This window comes from Drosophila santomea, chromosome X (genome assembly GCF_016746245.2).
Source record: "Drosophila santomea strain STO CAGO 1482 chromosome X, Prin_Dsan_1.1, whole genome shotgun sequence".
In the NCBI taxonomy this organism is placed as follows: domain Eukaryota; kingdom Metazoa; phylum Arthropoda; class Insecta; order Diptera; family Drosophilidae; genus Drosophila; species Drosophila santomea.
Window position 1 is genome coordinate 10,412,966 of NC_053021.2, and position 20,169 is coordinate 10,433,134.

The window sequence follows — 20,169 nt, forward strand, 5'->3', positions numbered from 1 at the left end:
CAGCCGCACCACACTCCACAATGGACCAACTCGGCATGCATGCGCCATGGACGAAACGAAACGATAGACGATAGACGAGAGATCGAGAATGGATGTTCCATGATTCGATAGATTCTTCTAATATATACAGACATTACTTTATGACGAATTTGGTGTTGGTCGCGGCGTAGGCAGGAACCTCAATGAGTCCATTGTGCAGTCGTGCGACCTCATCACTAGGTTCTCATTGAAAAATGGCTTATGGCTTTTGGCTTTTGGTTTTTAAACTGTCTTGATCTGTCTCTATGTTGACACATTTTTGCTCAAACTTTGCTGCCGGACTCGATTGGGTATTGTGGATCCCAGTTTGCATTGGGGGTGTTGTAGTTTAGCCCCAGATGGAAAGAGAGCTCAGTTAAGTTAGCCCAGACCAAGCGATATCAGTTGGTGTGAGAAAGGGACGCGACTGGAGCGTCTTTGTTTGTTGTAAGTAAAACACTGCCACCACTGCGTATGAGCGATATATCGAATTAATCGACATCTGGTTGTTCTGATTGTACTGATTGTGTTTGAATATACAGTATATATACATATACGAGTAAACGATTTCGATATCTATACAACTAACGACTGAGCGTCGTGAAGTTTTCAAATTGTTTTGGATACATTTTGGTTTGGTTTTACTTCTTTACTTCTTGTTTGTACAATTCAGTGCAGTTGTGGCCCTTTTGCGTAGTTCGCTTGCAACAATTATGGGGATATACATTTGGTATGTACATACACCTATACAGATGGATATATAGTTTTATATAGTTTATAGTTTTGTGCCGCTAAGTTGGAGGCCGTGGCGAGGGGAGGGGGTCCAGTTCCGGTTCAAATTCGTTGTGTTCATGTGGACGTGGCATTGGAGATGGGATTCAACTAGGACTAACTGTCTAAGACAACCAAAACGATCTAGGGGGGTTCGGACTTGGCAACTGGGAGTGTACATGGGGTTTCGAGGTACTGGGGGCTAAGCTATGGCTAGTTATTGAACCAAACTACTTATACACAAGTTATTATACGCTTGTACTCGTATAACAGCTACGTCAGCTGACCAATCGTGTTACATGTTTTGTTCCTAACTATAATTTCAATAAATACGTAGGAATATTATATATATAGTACAGTTTAAAAGCTATGACTGACCTATGTAAGTATGTATCAATGGTCCTAGAATACTTCTTTAAACTATAACCGTATGCAGCTAAGCTGAAGCGCGCGACGGTAGCAATGGAATACATTGCCTACAAAGCTTCTTAAGGATATTGCGGTTGAGCTGAATTGGCTTGTACATTTTACATTAACTTTATATTTACGCAACAATATGGGTATACGAGTATAGGGGCAATGGTATAATTATATATGTATATAGTATATTAGGTAGGTAGGGACAAACATATGTATGTAGGAGTGATTACATCAACATTAACAGGCAGCAGAAAATGTACAGAACTGGCCGGTATAACACTTAGCATGGCGCTGCCCTGGGCGCAATGTGAGCGATTCGGCTTGGACGGATAGTAGCGTATAACACACACATATTGAGCGAAAGAAATCCACGTACACCCATAGATACACACGCACATAAATGGCTTAAATATTGATATATAGAATTGACTGTGATTGATAACATTGCTCGAACATGTATTCAGTGTGTGTATAACAGTTTAGGAGGCGAGGATTTAAGCGCTTTGCCAACGAAGTTGCGATCAATGTGGGTTCCTGAAAGCTTTCAACCGTTTTGTGTTAGTTGCAAACGGCGCTTTGCATTTATTCCAATAGCCGCTGCACCGTGTACAACCAGCTGAAGAGATCGTAGCGGTTGAAGTATAACAGTTTTTGATAGATATGTGATTGAAGATTGTAGAGCTCGCCATTTAGATAGACCGCAAGAAGGGAACTCAGTTTGTTAGTGAAGCAACAACAATTAACGAATGTATATAGCTATTGAATATTGTATTAGTTGTATATTTAGCACACACATACACGCACGCACGCGCACATACCCACTCGCACACACATGGAGACAACAGTGAATGCGAATGAGGGAAAGTTACACAGCGAGAAACATATATAGGAATTTATTCTGACATTAGATTAGATTAGATTAGAACTTTTAAGGAGGAGAAAGAGCGAGAGAGACACACAGAGACAGCGAGAGAGAGAGAGATAGAGAGGCTGTGGTGGACGCTACTTACTTTCATGCCCTCCCAGCGCGAAACTGCCCGCAGAGGTCGCAGGGCGCGCAGAGTTCGCATCGAGCGAAAGGCGGGCACATCATCGGCCCCGGACCAGACCGCGGCCAAATTAATTAGCGACAGCTAGATGGGCGATTTAGATTGGCGGGTAACTCAAAACGAAACTCAAAGTTGGATAAGCTATGTCTATAGGGATGATCTATGTATGTTGCATATACGCGTACATGTATGTATGTATGGAGGGGACTTATCGTACTAAGCTAATGTGTTTAACTATGCTAGCCTATGCTAATATCAAACAAATTCTTTAAGTTTACTCTTTACTGTTTACTAGTTACTTGTTACTTGTTACTAGTTACTTGTTACTTGTCACTAGTTACTTGTTACTAGTTCTTCGGCTTTATATCATACAACGGTTCGCAATATACAGTTTAGATACAAACTCGGTATGAGCTGGTTTCTCAGGAGTTCTGTCCTGATTTCGGGACAGGGATAAGGCATACAGACTAAAGGCTCAACCGAAAAGTCTTAAATCGTCATCAAGTAACTCAATTCATTTCGGTCCAGGGTCTTGTGGTTGTTTGGTTGGTTAAGTTTTTATACGGTTTCGATACGTTCGGCAAATAAAATATATAGTGGTCCGAAAGCTGATTGGGGAGCGATCTACTTGGGTAACCGGTGGACTTACCATGACAATCACGAAATCGAGCCAACACCACGCGTTGGTGAAGTACACTTTGAAGCCGAGCGCCAACCACTTGATTAACATTTCCAAGAAGAATATAACCGTAAATATTCTGTCCATATAGTATAAAATATCCTGCAGTATGGGTCTTTGTGGCAGATGTACATCTTCTAATGCCTGTTCCAGTTCGAAGAGGAATTTCGTTGTATTCGTAGAGCATCGAAGAGTCGGTGGTACGTTGATTCGTTGGTGATTCGTTGGTGTTGCGTATTCATAGAAGAAACACATGGACATTTACATTGGCGTTATAGAGTGGTTAGGTGAGTATGAGGTAACATTAGACGAGAACGAGTTTAACAATTATCTAGAAGCAGTATAAGAAGCTATATAACATTAATGAGTATTAAAATGGTATTTAAAGCGTTGCTGCATTGCTGTACAACAGTCGGCTTTTCCATCTTGGTGTTCCTCTTTTTCTTTTTTTTGCCTTTTTTTTCTGATCTTCTTCTTGGGCGGACAAATTAAAGTCAAACGCAATTAAAGAAAAATTTTCAAAGAAATTGAAGACAAAATTCTTGAAATGATACGCACAAAGCGTCTACATCTAGTTCTATATCGAATATCTAGGTAAACAGGAACATCTACAACTAACACTAGCCGATCTACAAGATAATCCAGTAGATCTCTGACCAAGGTTTGCGATCTAACGCGGAGACACAAGCCGTTTGACAGGAATGTGCCTAGGCATAAGAGGCAAACCATTAAAGCTAACAAAATACAATAGTATCTTCTCTCAGTTGTGGATAGTGGGGAATAATATTCAATTTAAGCTTAATGCCGATGGAAAATCTTGATCAGCTCTGTATTGGGAGGCAGAGTAAGAAGTGCCATCGGTTTTTAGATACTTGGAACAGAAAAATCAGATCAAATTGGGGAAAAGGACTTCGCTATAACTATGCTATGCTATATACTGGGTGGATTCTGGGATCGAACTCAAAAGTTGGGTCGGTTGGGGGGGGTTTTTTGAATGAAGCAATCAACTTTGGTAAAGTTTAAGCATGGCTTGATTAACTACATATTCAATTGTTTTGCTTATTTTGAATGCATTTTGAATTTTGAATTGAATTGGTAAATTTAGTGATCTGTTGCAAGCTACGATTTGCGTTTTTAGCATTTTAAAAAAGCAAATGACACAAATTTGCAACAATCGAAATGGCAAACAAGAGTCTTGAGTCTGCTTTGGAGTCTTTTGGATTAATATTAATTTTCTTTAAAGGTTTACTTTTTCTCAATAAATTTAAGTTAATTTAATTTAATTTTGTAGTTGACTTACCAAAGCTAAGCTACTCATTAAAATCATAGTGATAACAGCTGTTTCAAAATATTTATTTTCAATTAATTGAAAAGTTTTCAGTCGTAAATTGCCCCATCCTTGCCAGAACGGCGAGTCATCGTCACCGGCTAAGATCGGAAATTTCTTATAGTACGAATCGGGGCAGCAATCAGCTGGATATTCATCGAGTATATCCTCGTCGTGTGCATGAATAATGATATCACCGTCGAGCGGGCCCTCCTCGCATTCGCCCTCCTCGTCCAGTTCCTCGTCGAGACCTAAATCCTCCTTGCTGGCGTCGCGCTTCTCCTCGCCCTCCATCGTCTCGGCGCTGCCCTTGTGGCTCTCGTCCTTGAATGGTCGATTCTTATGGCTACCATATGAGTTAATGCTGGCAGTGTCGTCGTCCTGTAAGGACAAACCTCTATGGTTTAGCTCGTGTTCCAGTCTATTGTCTTGGTGGTTAATTGAGTTGCCAATCATCTGTATAGTTATAGTTATAGTTATACATATATATATTTATATATATCGGTATAGATATTTTTAGTATTTGTTTTTTTTTTTTGTTTTTTCAGATTTCAGTTCATGTGTTTCGTTATTTTGTTTTCAGTTGGGTTGGTTTTTTAAGTTTTTAGCATTTTTTTTTTTTTGTAATTGGATTGGTAAAAACACATATAGACAGAAAAAGTGTCAATTTAATGAACGAAAAAGAGAAATAAAACAAATAATGTAAATCTATGAAATATTCGACAAGTATTTCTGGGAGAAGTAGTAGGGGCAGTACTTGTAATTATTATAATTACTCAATTGTGTATGGGAATCTGGTTGGTTAGTAAACACAAATAAGAGAATGCGCAGCACTTGAGCTCGAGTACCATTAAAATAAATAAATAAATTAATAAATTAAAGAAAGTGACCCAAGCTCAAGTTCCAGTCGAAATTGAAATTCGATAATTTCGATAGGCGATTCGCGCTCGAAAGGATTGTATTTACCGTTGCGTTATTTAGATATTTGGATTTCTTCGGCTTGTTGTTCTTCATGTCGCCGTGTATCGTGAACTCCATGCCATCCCCGATGGCCACCTCCAGTTGCGTCTGCTCCTTGATCCCCTTCTTGATCAGGCCGTCGGCGAGGATCTCGTCGTGGCCCAGCTCCAGTTCGTTGTCACCATGCTCTGCAGATATACAACGACAAACGCCTTTGCCTTTCGTATCCCATATTCGATCGTAATAGGTTTATAGATAGTGTGTTTACATAATCGGTTCGATATATACATATGTAACGTAACAGAGGTATGGCATTTATATATATATATATATATGTTGTTATTGAGTTGTACGGATGGGCAATGACGATTGTTGATCGGTTATCGATTATCGATGTTGGGAAATCATAAAGAGCGAAACGAATTCATAATTCATACAAGCAGTTGCCGTTCGCATTAAAGTTGTTGTTGTTGTTGTTGGTTGTTTGTCGATCGTTTTTGGTTGATTTGAATATTTCAATTTGATTTGGTTTGAATTGAATTGAATTGAATTGAATTGATTATAGTCGATTTGGGATGAGTCGAGATTCGATTTGGTTTAAGCGTTGTTCGTTACGTCGGCCGATTCAAATTTTGGGTTGATTTTTTTGAATTTTTGAATTTGATGTTTTATGGGAAATCATGACAAGCCATTTTAAATGAAAAGAATGAAGATAGATATTACGATTAATACTTAATTTTGGGTTCAATGTGTTAAATCGAAAAGGGCACAAAAAAGGAACACAAAACACACACTTAATCATCGTCTTCGCGGTTCGTTTTAGTGGTTCGTGGCGGTGTCAGTGGTTCACATAGTATGGATCTTGTTTCGTATAAGGTATTTAAGGTGTCGTGTGATTGGTTGGGTTGATGTTAGTGTCTGGAAACGAACGGAGGAGGTGGAACGCTCACAACACAACAGCGAACAACACAAATCGCAAAATGATCAATGAACTCAATAAACTAGTGAGCAATACGTAACTAGGGCGCTTCCACTAGTCAGCATCAATGGGCAAGCAGTGCTTTTAATGCTTTTTATGCACAGCTTGCCGCATCGCTGTTGAGAATTGAACTAAGGTGTTTCCACTACTCGGCAACAGTGGGCGGCTCGGGTGATTTCCACCGCAACCGCACCAGAGATGCCAACTAAGGAACGTAACTGATCAATTAATTGAATAAGCTGGTGAGCCGTAAATAACCAAAGTGTTTCCACTGGCTGGCATCAGTGGAGACAAGCTGTTTCCACTGTGCGGCAGTCAGTGGATGTAACTTTAAGGTGACGGATGATTCGAGTTGCTAAGGTTTAAACAAAAATCCATACATATTACTAATACATAGACAGTAAATCGAACAAATAATAAATTGAATAACGAGAGTAAGAAAAGTTCATAACACTATGAAGGATCAAATCCACTGTTTTACTTTCAATTTATATAATTCCACATTACAATGCGAGTCTAATACTGTTTTCGCTTATTTATGTTTCGTTTTCGGTAATGTCAGCTAGACACATAATTCAATTTGCCATGTGGGAGTTGCTTTTTATTCGAAATATTGAAATCTTCTTTTTTGTTTCAGCTCGGCCAATTAATCTCCGCTTGCGCTGCCAGCGAGGAATATTGAAAATGCAAATGTACAAGGATGTGGGGAAGTGGTTGTTGTGAAACCAAAACCAAAACCAAAACCATTAACCTAGGTCCGAAATCAAAAGGGTGATGTTAAACAAGGCTTAGTAATTTTATGCTAGATTCAAAGAACTCAACCAAAGTCATAAATACTCAATTGCTAACAGTATTGACGACGAGGATCAAACTAGTTTATAAAATGTTTAGAAACTTGAATAATATGTATCTAAGGAAAATACGTATTAGAGAACAATATACTTTTGGTTTTTGGATAACTGGTACTGATACTGATACAGATACTGATACTGTTACTTTCGGTTCAGCTAAATACAGACTATCTAAGTAATGCTACAGATTATGACGGATACGGTTACGGTTACGGTTACGATTTGTTTTAGTTGTTTGTTGGGTATGATGTGATCGGAAATGGCACGGCACGGCACAGTTTCCTCAGCGCGACTCACATTGGTCAGAGGATGTCTGAGGTCTGAGGTCAGAGGTCGCAGGATCAGTGACCGGCTGAAGAACAACAACACTTAGGTTCAAATCGAACGGGAACCGATACAAACAAACCAAAGAAATGGAAGCAATCTCTCGATTGACATGAATACCAGGATGAGTCTTTTGGTTTTTTCGCTTTACAGATACAGATACATGTTTCCGGTGAGTGGTTTGAATGGCTGAGTCTGAGTTAAAGGTCTAGGTCTAGGTCTAAAAGGGGGAGGGAGAGGTATACTTGAAACTAACTAAAGAGAATTTTTGCAAATTGTCAGCTAAGAACGTATTTTTAGTTTGGGGATTTCTCCTTTTACAATTAGTATACAGAATGCGAATTGGGTTTGATTTGATTTTTGGTATTTGTAATTGATTTAGATACTGATATTGGTTTTAGATCGATTACACAATTCAATTACTGGCCAATAGTGAGTTGAAGTTAACGTTAACGGTATACGCAATTATATCGTTGGCAATATACGAGTATTACGATTATCATATAATTAAAAGTAGTTTAGTAATTGGAAAACAAGTGGATAAAAACCTTCGCTCCAAATCCAACTGATCTGGTTGGTCCTCTCACCTGATGGTTGATCACTTATTTGATTTGTCAATTTGTTACGTATTAACTTGAAACAATCAGCAATATTACGCTTAACCCAACTTTTAAATCGGCCAATTCGATTGAAGGCCTCGGCTATTTTATTCGTATCGTTATCGGCAGTCGGCGCTGATAAGCTAGATGAGCCAAAATTGGACAAAAGCAAGGCTAAGAAAAGGTTAAGTACCTGCAAGTATACAACATCAATTAGTTAACTGCCCAATGCAATACTTTTAGCTTTTATTTAGGCGATGAATCAGCATTAATTCCATAAGCAGGAAGCAAGCTGCTGCATCGTTTACAAGCAGCTTTCTCGAATACTCACCACAAGATTGCCGATGACAACGGTGGCCAAGAAGAAGGGAATGCACGAGACGTCGCCCACGTACATGCAGTCCCACATGGACTCGATCCATTCTCCGCAGAGCACCCGGAACACGATCATGAAGCTGTGCATGAAGTCGGTGAAGTTCCAGCGCGGCAAGTCGCCATCCGGAAAGCGGTCCTTGTGATCTGGTGATGGTTTTGGGATGAATTAGCAACAGCTACTCACTTTTTCTGTATTCTATAGTTTATGTTTGGATATTTGGATAGTTGGACACAGTTTCAATTGGTGTTCTTTATTTCATTTGCATTGGTTTTTGTTTGGTATCAAGCCACATACAAAAGCGTGTGCAAAAAGTGTTCAGCGCAGCGGGCACTCACAAAAACGGTGTGTGGTACAAGTTAAAAATGCCATTAAAATCGTACACAAAAAGGAAAATTAGGAAACCGAAAAGTAACGCACGCCTCATCTCCATCAACATCATTTGATTTTATTGAGTTTTTGAGTTGCTTTTTTTTTTAGAGTCAGGCTAGAGCTACGAAAGTGTGTAGCTATACAAAGTTTACGCTTGCGATCGCATATACATAATGCTTAGGAAGGAAAAAATCAAAGAGACGAGCTTGGAGTAAATTAGCTAGGAGAAAAGATAGTTGCCGCACATTCGCTGGCAGGAGTACTTACGGAGGACACGGGCACTCAATGATCTTAAGATCTTTAGATCCTAAGCTCCAAGTAAATCATAAATCATTCTTATAGTCGCCGTAGAACGACTATGCTGGATTGCTTAGGATGGGGCTTGGTTTTTGAATACGGATACACGGACTGATGAGCTAAGCAGGCGGCAAAAGTAACGAAAACTCATTGGGTGTGGAATAAATTATAAGGTAGCATGGTACGATGATATTGCTTATATATCTCTCGAAGGAATCCAAATGGATGGGGTGTAGCTTTAATCTACATATTTGGATTCCTCCACTTTGGTGGGCACAAACAACGCAGTAGCAGTACAAACAGACGATAGACAGGTGGGTCGAAATAAATAGGGATTACTGGGATTAATGGCTCCCATGACACATAGACACGAATACGATTACGAAAACGGATACGAATACGTACATTTAGTGAACAGAAACACACATAACACACAAATCGAATAAAGTCTTGTATGATAGTTGGTAGTTGGGGATGCGATCGATCTTGCACTTACCATGATAATTCTTTCCGAACAGTTGCATTCCCATCACCGCAAAGATGAAGATGATAATGCAAAGTACAAATGTCAGATTACCCAAAGCGCCCATGGTGCGTCCCATAATCGAAATGAGTAAATTAAGTGTTGGCCAAGATTTCGCCAATTTAAATACACGCAGCTGCAGTTTGCGAATTGATTTCGATTCGATTTGATTTGATTCGATTCGATTTGATATGGTTTATTTTTGGGGGATCATTCACAGTTCAATTGGCAATTGGTGTATGGAAAGTTGATTCAATCAGATTGGTTAATCGATTATGTTGTTTATTTAGTTAGGATTTGGTTCGATTCGATTGGTATTGTTTTGTTTTGAAAGCCGGGCAAAGCATTAGGAAAATATAGTGGAAAAAAAATCGTATTTAGGTTATATAGAATTAATCCAAAAAACAATCGCTTTAAATATTAATGTAAAATATCAATTTATGTCACACCGATATCAATGATTTTTGAGCCCCATAAACGCTTAAGTACTTGCTATATATGTATACACGTAATATGGTTCTTACTTAGGGTATTAGTTCATTAGTTCCAGTCCTATAAAAGGAGTCTTATAGCGTAACATTCGCTTAAAAATGCTAAAATGTTAAGGATCTCTCTAGGAAAAAATGCTAAAGCAGACATAGTCCGGGCATGATTTTCCGCTAGAATTTCTTGATAATTTTTCATTTGGCAGCAAAAGCAGAATCGTAAAAATATTGACTAAAATCAAACTGAAACTTGTGGTTAACTTAAGATAAAACCGTGCCCAAAGCGTGGCTCTCTAAACGTGTTCTCGGATTTGGCGAATTCTTGATCTTACGTAGGTGTATTTTCAAGACTATGGCTAAGAATTATTATAGGAATTAGGAGCATATTATATAGAGTCAAAAAACGTATGTAAGTTGAAAAAGTTGAAGGCAAAAAGTTGGAGAAAGGTTGCACTAAGAAAATAGTTTCATTGCACGCTAGAACTTTGCTTTTTGAATTCGAGGCCTTTTGGTTAACGATTTTGGATGTGGGAGTTGGATAGTTGGATAATTGGATGGTTGAATCTGGTTTAGGATCAGGAGGTTTTTGAGGTTCTGGAGGCTCTGAAGGTTCTCCCAAAGTACCTGTGTAGTTCTTGCCAAACAGCTGCATGCCCATGACCGCGAATATGAAGATAATAATGCACAGGACGAAGGTCAGATTGCCGAGGGCGCCGACAGTGCGGCCCATAATCGATATGAGCAAATTCAGTGTCGGCCACGATTTGGCCAGCTTGAAAACACGCAGCTGCAAATTGGCGGGTCAGAAAGGGAAAGCAGAAAGGGGTTTTTATACGAGCACGAGTACGAGTTAATTACGATTCGATTAGCGCGGATATCACAACAGTTTTCGCCTGCTAAAGTTCGAGATTAGAGTCGTAGTAACTTACTAACTAACTTACTAACTCACTAGACTAATAGAGTTGCATTAACGAAACGAGGCTTACCAATCGAAAGGAACGCAAGACGGACAGACCCTGGACACCCTCGAGTCCCAGCTCCAAGAGCGATAGGGCCACGATGATGAAGTCGAAGATGTTCCAGCCCTCCTGGAAATAGTACTTGGGGCTCATGGCCATCAGCTTCATGGTGGCCTCGATGGCGAAGGTGGCCGTGAAGAACTGGAAGAACGAAGCATGGATGTTGTAATTATATCATATATATGTATGATATACGTTTTATTTTATTTAATTTTTGTTTTTTTGCCAAAAATCGATTTTCTCTTATTTTGCGACTATAAATATCAGTAGCATCCGAAACATTATTTTCACTTTTCTTCCAATTTTTGATGATGATATTTTGCCAATAACCGTTGGAAAAAGATTGGATTCTTCCTCTCTCCAAAAGTTAAGCGTCTCTCTCCTTTTGCCCAGCTCCTTTTCTCTTTCCACGTCAGAGCTCACAGCTGGTTGAAGCTACTCAAAAATAGCTCGCTCAGGCACTTTAACTTGATCGAATGCACATTATTGATATTTTCTGCGGCCACTAAAATCACTACTTTCACTTGGTATTTTTTAAAAAAGACCCTAAAAGGTGGTTTGGTTAAGTATAACTTTTGAGAAGCGCAGAGGAGGGCACCTATTATTTGGTATTATTTAGTATTTAGTATCACTTAGTATTTGGTATTATTTGGTATTTAGTATTATTTAGTATATACTATTAGTTAGGATTTAGTATTATTTGGTATTTATTTTTACTTAGAATTTAGTATTTTTGGTATTTAGTATTTTTTAATTTTTATTTATTTTCAAAAATAATAAATATATATATTTTATTTCTTGGTGGCCCAGTAAGAAGTAATATGTGGTTTTGTGTTAGTTTAAAGATATAGTCGCATAGGTTAAACCAAAATACATCGATTCAGCATTCAAATGTAAACATTTCAATTAATAAAATCCTGTTTCATCCTATTTAAATAAACGATGGCTAACTAACTAAATAACTTTCACATCTCTGCATTTCGGACTTTGGGACGTGCAGAACGAAAACAACTGCATTAAGGTGTGTCGGGGTCACATGTCGCACGTGAATTCCGTGAAGTTCTCCCCGGATGGTCTTTGGATCGCCTCTGCTGGTCTGGAGGGTTCCATACTCATCTGGGACATACGGAAGAGCAAGCAGATAATGGAGTTCATAGCCGATCCGCCGGTTACGGCCAACCCGCGAAAAATTTATCATTAATTAATGTATGAAACAAATGTTGGAAAACCTCGTTATTGTGCCAAACAGTGCATTCATTCTTACAATCTGCATGTTCTCTTTCATTTATTTCAGTGTCAATGGCGAGTGCCATTTTGTGCTCAACAATAAATTGGTAAGTGAAAACACCTACTCTTCAAGCAAATTAACAATTTCGTTATCCGGCGTTTTTAACCTAAAATAATCAGTTTTTTGGCCATAACATTAAAAGTAATGAGCTAAATATGAAATGTCACACCTCGTTGAATTCGTAATTAAATTTCCAATTGAACTGTGTTCAAAAATGGGGACTCCAGTTTTTTTGCAATTTTTAATGATGTTACCCCTTACAAAAAATGCGAAAATTAGGCCAAAAATTATTTATACAAAGTCGGTCAAAAGGTGATTTGCTTGGTTAGTATTGGTAATTAGGAGTACAAAAATGTAATTCTTTTAACTTTCTGACCATTTTTAGCCAAATTATACCGAGAATACCAATCGAAAATATTGCAATTTTGGCGAAAATCGTTTTTCTGTTTTTTTGTGTGGGTGGAATATAAGATAGTACTCACATAGTTGCCACTCTTGAGCACGCGCTCCATCTCCTTGTTCATATCGTGGTGATCCATCGCCATGAACATCGTGTTGACCACAATGCACAGCGTTATGAAGAGCTCGACGAAGGGATCGAAGACGATGAGCGATACCCACTCCTGAAATTTCAACCAAACCCAGCAACAGTCCCACACACAAAACACATCGATGCCTTTGAGGATCACTTCGAGTGCCTTGTCTTTGAACGTCGGCCCATCCTCGTCATCGTCCTCTGTTGGGAAATAGTAAACGGAGACTGAACCATACAAAAATTTGTTATTAGTGGTGATTTGACCAACTTTGACTCAGCCAGATTGCTTTTACTTTAGATAGTTTTCATTCGTTTTCATTCATTTTTTTGTTTTTTTTTTTGTATTTTGCTTTTTTTGTTTTTAATTAATTGTATTGCTGTTTTAGTTTGTTGAAGCTCATTGCATTGGATATTATTCGTTAAGCGGTTCAAACGGTTCAAAGTTTGTGTCTTGTGTAAAAGAGAGGCTTTGGCTTTGAGATACTGATGCTCAATTCTTGCTTTGCACATTGCACATTGCGAAAACGAAAAGTTTGTACGTAGGATTGCGAATTTGTTTTTACATTTTAGAGGTACTATATAGGTATTAACTCAACTGAACTACTTGGCTGTGAATGATAGATATTCATTTGTAGAGCTGGCAAGCTATCAACAACTACTATATAAAAAAATATACTATCCTTCCAGCTTTTTTAATACAACACATTTTTAAGAGAAATTCATTTCAACAAAGTCTATCATTGTTAAATTACTACACTAAAACTAATATATTTCGACCTTTTGCCACCTTTAAGTTAGGAATATCTTGACTTCGGCACCCGAAGATTTTAACGCCAAACATGTCGGCACTTCTCTACTAAAAGCTGATCGAGATCTATGCGACCAATGTATATGCGACCAATTCTGGTAACTAACTACTTTTTGACTTTCAGCTGGGATAGGCTATTTCCTCTTCATAGGAATCCATACGGACATTTGGAAAAGTCACTAATAAAATACAATTCGAATCATATTCCAATACAATCGTTGTTCGGCGCTTCAATTACCAGTTAAATTAGTTCTAAGCATATATTTTATAATCATGAAATCATTAGATAAGAGTGAATGTGATTGGACTAAATAATGATCTACGAACTGATCAACAAAAGCATGCTCTTGTATTAACAAATATACTGTTGTTTCTTATATACTCTATTACGCCAAAATTCAAAATAACTACCAAATACGACAAAATGTACTTAAAAAATATAATTATTTATCTAGTTAGGAAATTCTCTAAAATATACAAGTAACTAGTTTAGGCATGCAATAAAAAAATAGTTAACGAAAGGTAAAACATTTAGCATTGTAACCAACAAGGGAAGAAAATCGAATTTTGCGATTTACTTGAATTTTATTAGAATATTTTTGAAACTTTTTGTCTAATTGAGCCTCTTGAAAGAGCAGCCTTCGTGACGACACACTGTCGTGACTGGCAGGAAAGGAGATTTCGTCACCTCTCAGGCTGCTCAGTGTGTGTGTGTGTTAATTGTCTGTGTGTGGGTGAGAGCGGCAGCAGCGTGCGAAATGCGAATTCTTAACGTTTCTGAGAGAGAGAGAGAAAAAGCGGAGAAAGGCTTAAGAGAGCGCCTGCTCTTCCGCAGTACGCGTGTGTGTGTGTGTGTATGTGAGAAAATAACTCTAATTATTTATGGGTGTGTGGCTGTTTGGCTGTGTGAGTGTGGCTTGCTAACTGCACTTCTTAAAGTTTTGGAACGGACTGTTGTTTTTGTTTGTTTTTAAACATTTGCTGTATTGGTTTTGTCATTTTTGCTTGTTCGCTTTCTTCTGTTAGCATCAACGGCATTAAATAAAATGGACGAGTCAAAGAAGTCATTCATTGGAGTATATATATATATATATGTTTGGATATATATGCATAGGTATATATATAAAATAAGTTGCTTGTTTTTTGAGCTTAGAACAAAGGAATTTAAAAGAGAAATCAAAAATATTTATATATATGTATACATATATAGGTATGCACGCGAGGAAGAGTTTAAATGCAGAACAGAACACAAAGGATAATAAAATATATATGTATAAACAAAGGCAACGCATCGTTCGCTCTTCGCCGGCGGCAGTGGGGCTATCGGTTAATGGTTATTGGTTATCGGCTATTAATGGAGGGATGCACGGGATGCACACGATGCAGGCCGCATGCGAGCTCTAGGAGCAGGACACACTGGTACATTCACTTCAGTTATCAGTCAATCAACCAATCAATCAATCAATCAATCGGCCAAAAGACTCGGCCAGGCGGGGTCACAAAACGCATGCGAACCGATAAAATCAAAACATGACCGCAATCAAAATGCAAAATGAAATGCATAAAACATGAGGGCAAATTAAATTAAGTTTTTGTCAGGACTGCCAAGTTGGCCAGGTCAATGAAACTGTCACTCCATTTGCTTTTTTTGTTCTATTTAATTATTATTTTTTAAAGAAATTGGTTTGGAGATGATCTTAAGCTATTATGCTGTTTTCTTGTAAAGCCAAAAATTTAAATTGTTGAAAAGAGAAGAGATTGTCGGGGAAAATCGACTGGCAATCTTTATTTCCCGCAAGGCTGGTTTACAGTATTGTATTTACATGATAACGAAACAGGAAACGAAAACCAAATCGAACAATGCACATGTAAGGTTAACACAAAAGAGACGACGATCGATATCGATTGGGATGCAAGAATGTACAGAATGAACGGAATGGATATTAATCGATAGGAAACAATTACAGATATCGGTAAGCTTGTATCAATGCACTTACCACCGCGATCGCTTGCCCGACTGTGCCGACCAGCGGCCTGTTCGATTATGTCATTCAGGACCATCACATCTGAAAGGAGCAGAAGGCAATGGGGGGTTATCGTGTGTGTAATCGGAATAATCGATGAAATTGCATTTATCCACTTGAATCGTTAGGCATTGAAAAGATTTAAGGGCATTACCTATATAAAATATGAAATCGATATTACCTTCAAGAAAATCAAAGATTAAATAAATATGCTTCGAAACATAATACTTATCGCATATACATATGTTAAACATGTGTGTATATCGAGCATATCCTACCTTTCATGTCAACCACCGTTTGTGTCTGGACGGGCTCGATAAAAGGATTGTCATGATGTTTAATCTTGCCAGCTTCGTCCGTGCACTCCAGGCCAATTTCCTGAAATTATCCAAAATAATCGGTTGTTCAGATCGATAACAATCAATTGTCTGTAAGTGGGGCTAAAGAGGCTTACGTAGTCGCGATGATCGAGCTTGTGATTGGTGTCCAGGCAGGTGGTGCCGCCATTGGTGGCGCCCACTGATTGATTGCGTGTGTTGCGGTTGCGCAATTTGCTCTCCTTGGTCATTGTGCTGACGCCCATGACGGCCATGCCGCCGAGTAGATCGCCATGTGAGGTATACGATATTCGGGACTGATGCGAGGTATACGATGAGTGCCGAGAGCCTGAAAGGAAACCCATGTTACTGTCATGCGTCTAAGGCAGAATAGTGCATCTAGAACTTACCTAGATTGCCATAGTACACGGGCACTATGATGGCCCCATTCTCCTCGGACATCGGGGTGACGGCATTCGAGTCGTCGGCATAGGGCAAGTGCTGCTGGGCATCCTGATATGTTGACAATACCAATGGCTTACGATCGCTACCGGGTATACCAAAGCGGCCACGCCCGTTCCGTATCGTGTACTGGACATGGTTACATGGACATGGAATTGGGTTAGGTTAGTTCATCTGATTTGGCCCCATAGCATCCACTTGCGCACTCGCACACACACGCACCCACTCGCGCATTCAGTGAAGCCACACAGCAATGTATATTATATATATAGTATAATTATATATAAATTGATATATAGAGTTATTACAAAGTAGTTATACGGCAGAGAGCAGTAGTAGGAGTAGGTATTAGGTGGTATTTGCCGAGAGTGGTGAGAGTTATGACGCGGGGTATTCTTCGCCATACTAGACTAGACTCGTTATCGATGTGATTGAAATGAACAATTATAGACAAGAATAACAAAATCAAGAGCGGAAGAACAAATCAAATGATCTGGCCACGAAATCAATGCAGATTGCCATATCTGAGCTGATTTCGGATATTTTCAATTTGGTAAAGAACGTAGAGTGAGAACGGACCACAGTCAGACTTCAGAGGATTACTGTGTCATTTCTTGCTTTATACATAGGTATTTTATTGTGGTTTTGCGTATACATAGACGTAATACTTACAGAGAACCAAAACGAGAATACAAGAAAACAAAGAAAACTGATAGGATAATAAATCAAAGGGCAAAACGATCAAAAGAATGCACATCGAGACATGACAGTGAGGGTGATCGTGACAGCGACAGTGACAGTGACAGTGACAGTGACAGTGACAGTGAGCGGTGACAGTGACAGTGGTTGCGATTGTGGCAGTGACCGCGTAACAGTGACCGCGAGATGAGTGACATCCGGACGAGAACTGTTCCCTTCGACGCCCACTGCTGAGATCAAGCTAATCAGGTTTAAAGGTGTACAGGCGTACAATGGTACAATGGTACAGTTGTACAGTTGTACAGAGGAGGTACAGAGGACAGAGGTACACAGAGACAGACACACTTACAACCGAGTACAGTTAAGAGCAGTACAGTTAGTTAGACGACTATACGTTATAGATGGATATGCACGATAGTATACATATATAACAGTATATATATATTGAGGGATATGAAGATACAGCGATACACAAAACAAGGCCAAACAAGGAAACACAATTATCGAAGAGTAGAAAACAATAGAAAACATGTAGATAGTAATAGACGATTAGGTGAGCATGACTATGTGAGTATGGCTATGTATGGGGCTATATGGTAATGCAAATGCGAAAGCCTATCGATATGGTTAGTGCCACATATGTATAGTACTCTCGTATCCAAAGATGATCGGGTATTACAGATGTTTCAGATCGGATGCTACGCTAACTAGTCGCTTTAATGTTATTGGTTTGTTGGGTTTGATGAACCAAGGACATCGTTCAGTGCTGAATGGAAACCGATCCAAAAACTATAGATATGTACGGTAGCAACTGCCTACGAGATACGATTACTTGGCTAAGACTAAGACGGTGACTTTCAGTCTCAGATGATCGACGAGTGGAGTGTGGCTGTTGTGATTTGTGATTTGTGAGCTGTGATCTCTGATGATCTATGGCCAATTCCACGGATGGCCGATGATGTGGGGTGTATGTGTGTAACGCAAATCCGTGTCTGTGTTCGTGGATCTGTGTGTGGTGTGGGTGTGGGGCGTTCGAGTGTGTGTGTGTGTGTGTGTGTGTTGGGCGCTTACCTTGTGAGAACTACGTGATCCCCTGCGTATGTTAAACGGTGAACCAGGTAAGGATAAGGATGTCTAAGTTTTGTTTTTTTCGATTTTTTTCGGTTCGTTTTCATTTTTCATTTGTTGTACAAACAAAGTATAAATAGAAGAAGAAAAAGAAAAATGAATCAAAAAAAATATATATATTTCTCGATTGCGATTTTATTATCTATGGATAAATGTATATTTATATTTTGTACAAAAACCATTTTTGTCGTTTTTGGTTTTGGCATAAATTATTTGGCTTGGTTGTCTACGATTTAAAGGAAAAGTTATTACTTGGAGCGTTTTAGTTGTGAGAATAACGTGTGTTTTGTATGCGATTGTGTTTCTGTATGTGTACATTTTGTGTTAATATGTGTGTGTTCCTTTTAACATGATAAGATAGCAACTATTTTACATTTTGTAGTTTGGTGAACGGTTGATTTGAGTTTAAAATTTGTGGTGTGATTTCGGTTCTACTTCAGCGTAGCGTTTGATTAAAAAGTTGATTCGTTTAGCTAGATATTTAAGGGTCGGGTTTTGGAGAACTAAATAATATACTTATATACTTATACAGTTCTTAGATCAAGAATATCAAGTCATATTAACCAACAAAAGAGAAAACTTCAATGGAACAATACGAAAAACGAAAAGATTTGTATAAACGTTGATCGGGAAAATCGGTCCCACTGGCGTAAAAGCCGGCCCAATAATGAAAATCATAATAATCGAAAATCAGAAACAAGTGTTAATCGGTAAGTTCTACAATCAACTCTAGGCAAATCTCTTCCAAACTTCGTACGGATGCATTTCTAGTTTCAAATCACAACTCTACTGCGCTTTGATCTCTTTTTTCGTTGCATACTCAGCGGGGCGTGGCAAAGGGGCGGCTGACAGATCGAAAATGGGTATATGGATATATATATCATCCACACGGTATGTCTGGACGGATTTCATCGAGTCCTAATCAGACTTTGATTTTAGTTTTTGGCTGTGTACGCGTGTCTTGTTTCTTGTCTGTGTGAGTTCGCTTTGGTTCGTTTAACAGAGCCAGACAGAGAGAGTTGGAGAGAGAAAGAGTGTGTGTGTGGGAGAGAGAGAGAAAGAGAGTAGGAGCGAGAGAGAGAGAGAGAGAGCAACCTACCTGAGGCAACTGGGGACTTATCGATATACTATCAACGGTCAATCCCAAATAGTTTCTGCTCTCATCGAAAACTATCTGAGGCTGCCCTGAGCAAAATTAATGGTTGGCAAGAACGAGCTAGCGAGCGAGCGAGAGCGAGATAGCGATAGCGAGTTATCAATCAGTATATCGGTTAGGTACATATATATCGTGTGAAATAGTGTTTTCATTTCATAGGTATTCAAGGCGGTTCATTGCGGTGTTAGCGGGTTCACAACTCAAACGGAAAAGCCGAAAACTTTATATTTTGAGCACCCGAGCGTTTGCCGCTCGACAAAGGGAACCGCTTACTATCGGTTATTGGCTATCGGTTATCGGTTATCGAGGAGATCCTCCAATTGCGCGCGTGTTTTGTGTAAGTGTAGCTGTGCTGAAAAGCAAACGCTTGCCATATGCCAAAAAGTCCGTGTTTCGTGAGAGGTACATAGCTAGCTTAGCGATGAAGAGAAAAATCTATGGTAATCGCAATTGGTTATCGCTCGCCCGATAGGTATAGTGACCGAATGGACTCGATTCGTTTTGATTCAATTTTATTCTATTCAATCTGGTGCTACGAGCACAAGTGGCAACTTTTCTCCAATCAATGGATTCTAATCATCGGAATTTGATTGTGGCGTGTGTCAACTGTTATAATTGTTATACATTTATAGATGCTATAACGGGAAATGTAACGTTCGATCAATACATGCAATGGTTATGCAGCCACAGAAATTATCAAATCCGA

The 20,169-nt window shown here is 38.9% G+C and overlaps 1 protein-coding gene across 50 annotated transcripts in view; it reads right to left on the reverse strand.

Moving 5' to 3' along the window:
- The window catches only part of LOC120457181 (sodium channel protein para), a 57,343-nt gene that overhangs the window by 15,480 nt on the left and 21,694 nt on the right, over positions 1–20,169 (reverse strand). For 4 of the 50 annotated variants that reach the window (XM_039644513.2, XM_039644512.2, XM_039644521.2 and 1 more), the window contains 13 exons: positions 18,251–18,313; positions 16,429–16,609; positions 16,156–16,367; positions 15,980–16,079; positions 15,675–15,743; positions 12,817–13,094; positions 11,014–11,187; positions 9,516–9,678; positions 8,309–8,496; positions 7,966–8,170; positions 5,231–5,412; positions 4,238–4,645; positions 2,908–3,081 (listed from right to left, as the gene is read on the reverse strand). In XM_039644513.2, the coding sequence (XP_039500447.1) occupies positions 2,908–3,081; positions 4,238–4,645; positions 5,231–5,412; positions 7,966–8,170; positions 8,309–8,496; positions 9,516–9,678; positions 11,014–11,187; positions 12,817–13,094; positions 15,675–15,743; positions 15,980–16,079; positions 16,156–16,367; positions 16,429–16,609; positions 18,251–18,313 (2,397 nt within the window). Of the gene's footprint in view, positions 1–2,907; positions 3,082–4,237; positions 4,721–5,230; positions 5,413–7,926; positions 8,171–8,308; positions 8,497–9,515; positions 9,679–10,651; positions 10,815–11,013; positions 11,188–12,816; positions 13,095–15,674; positions 15,744–15,979; positions 16,080–16,155; positions 16,368–16,428; positions 16,610–18,250; positions 18,314–20,169 lie in introns of all 50 variants that reach the window. The other 46 variants (XM_039644483.2, XM_039644482.2, XM_039644491.2 and 43 more) reach the window with 25 other exon arrangements.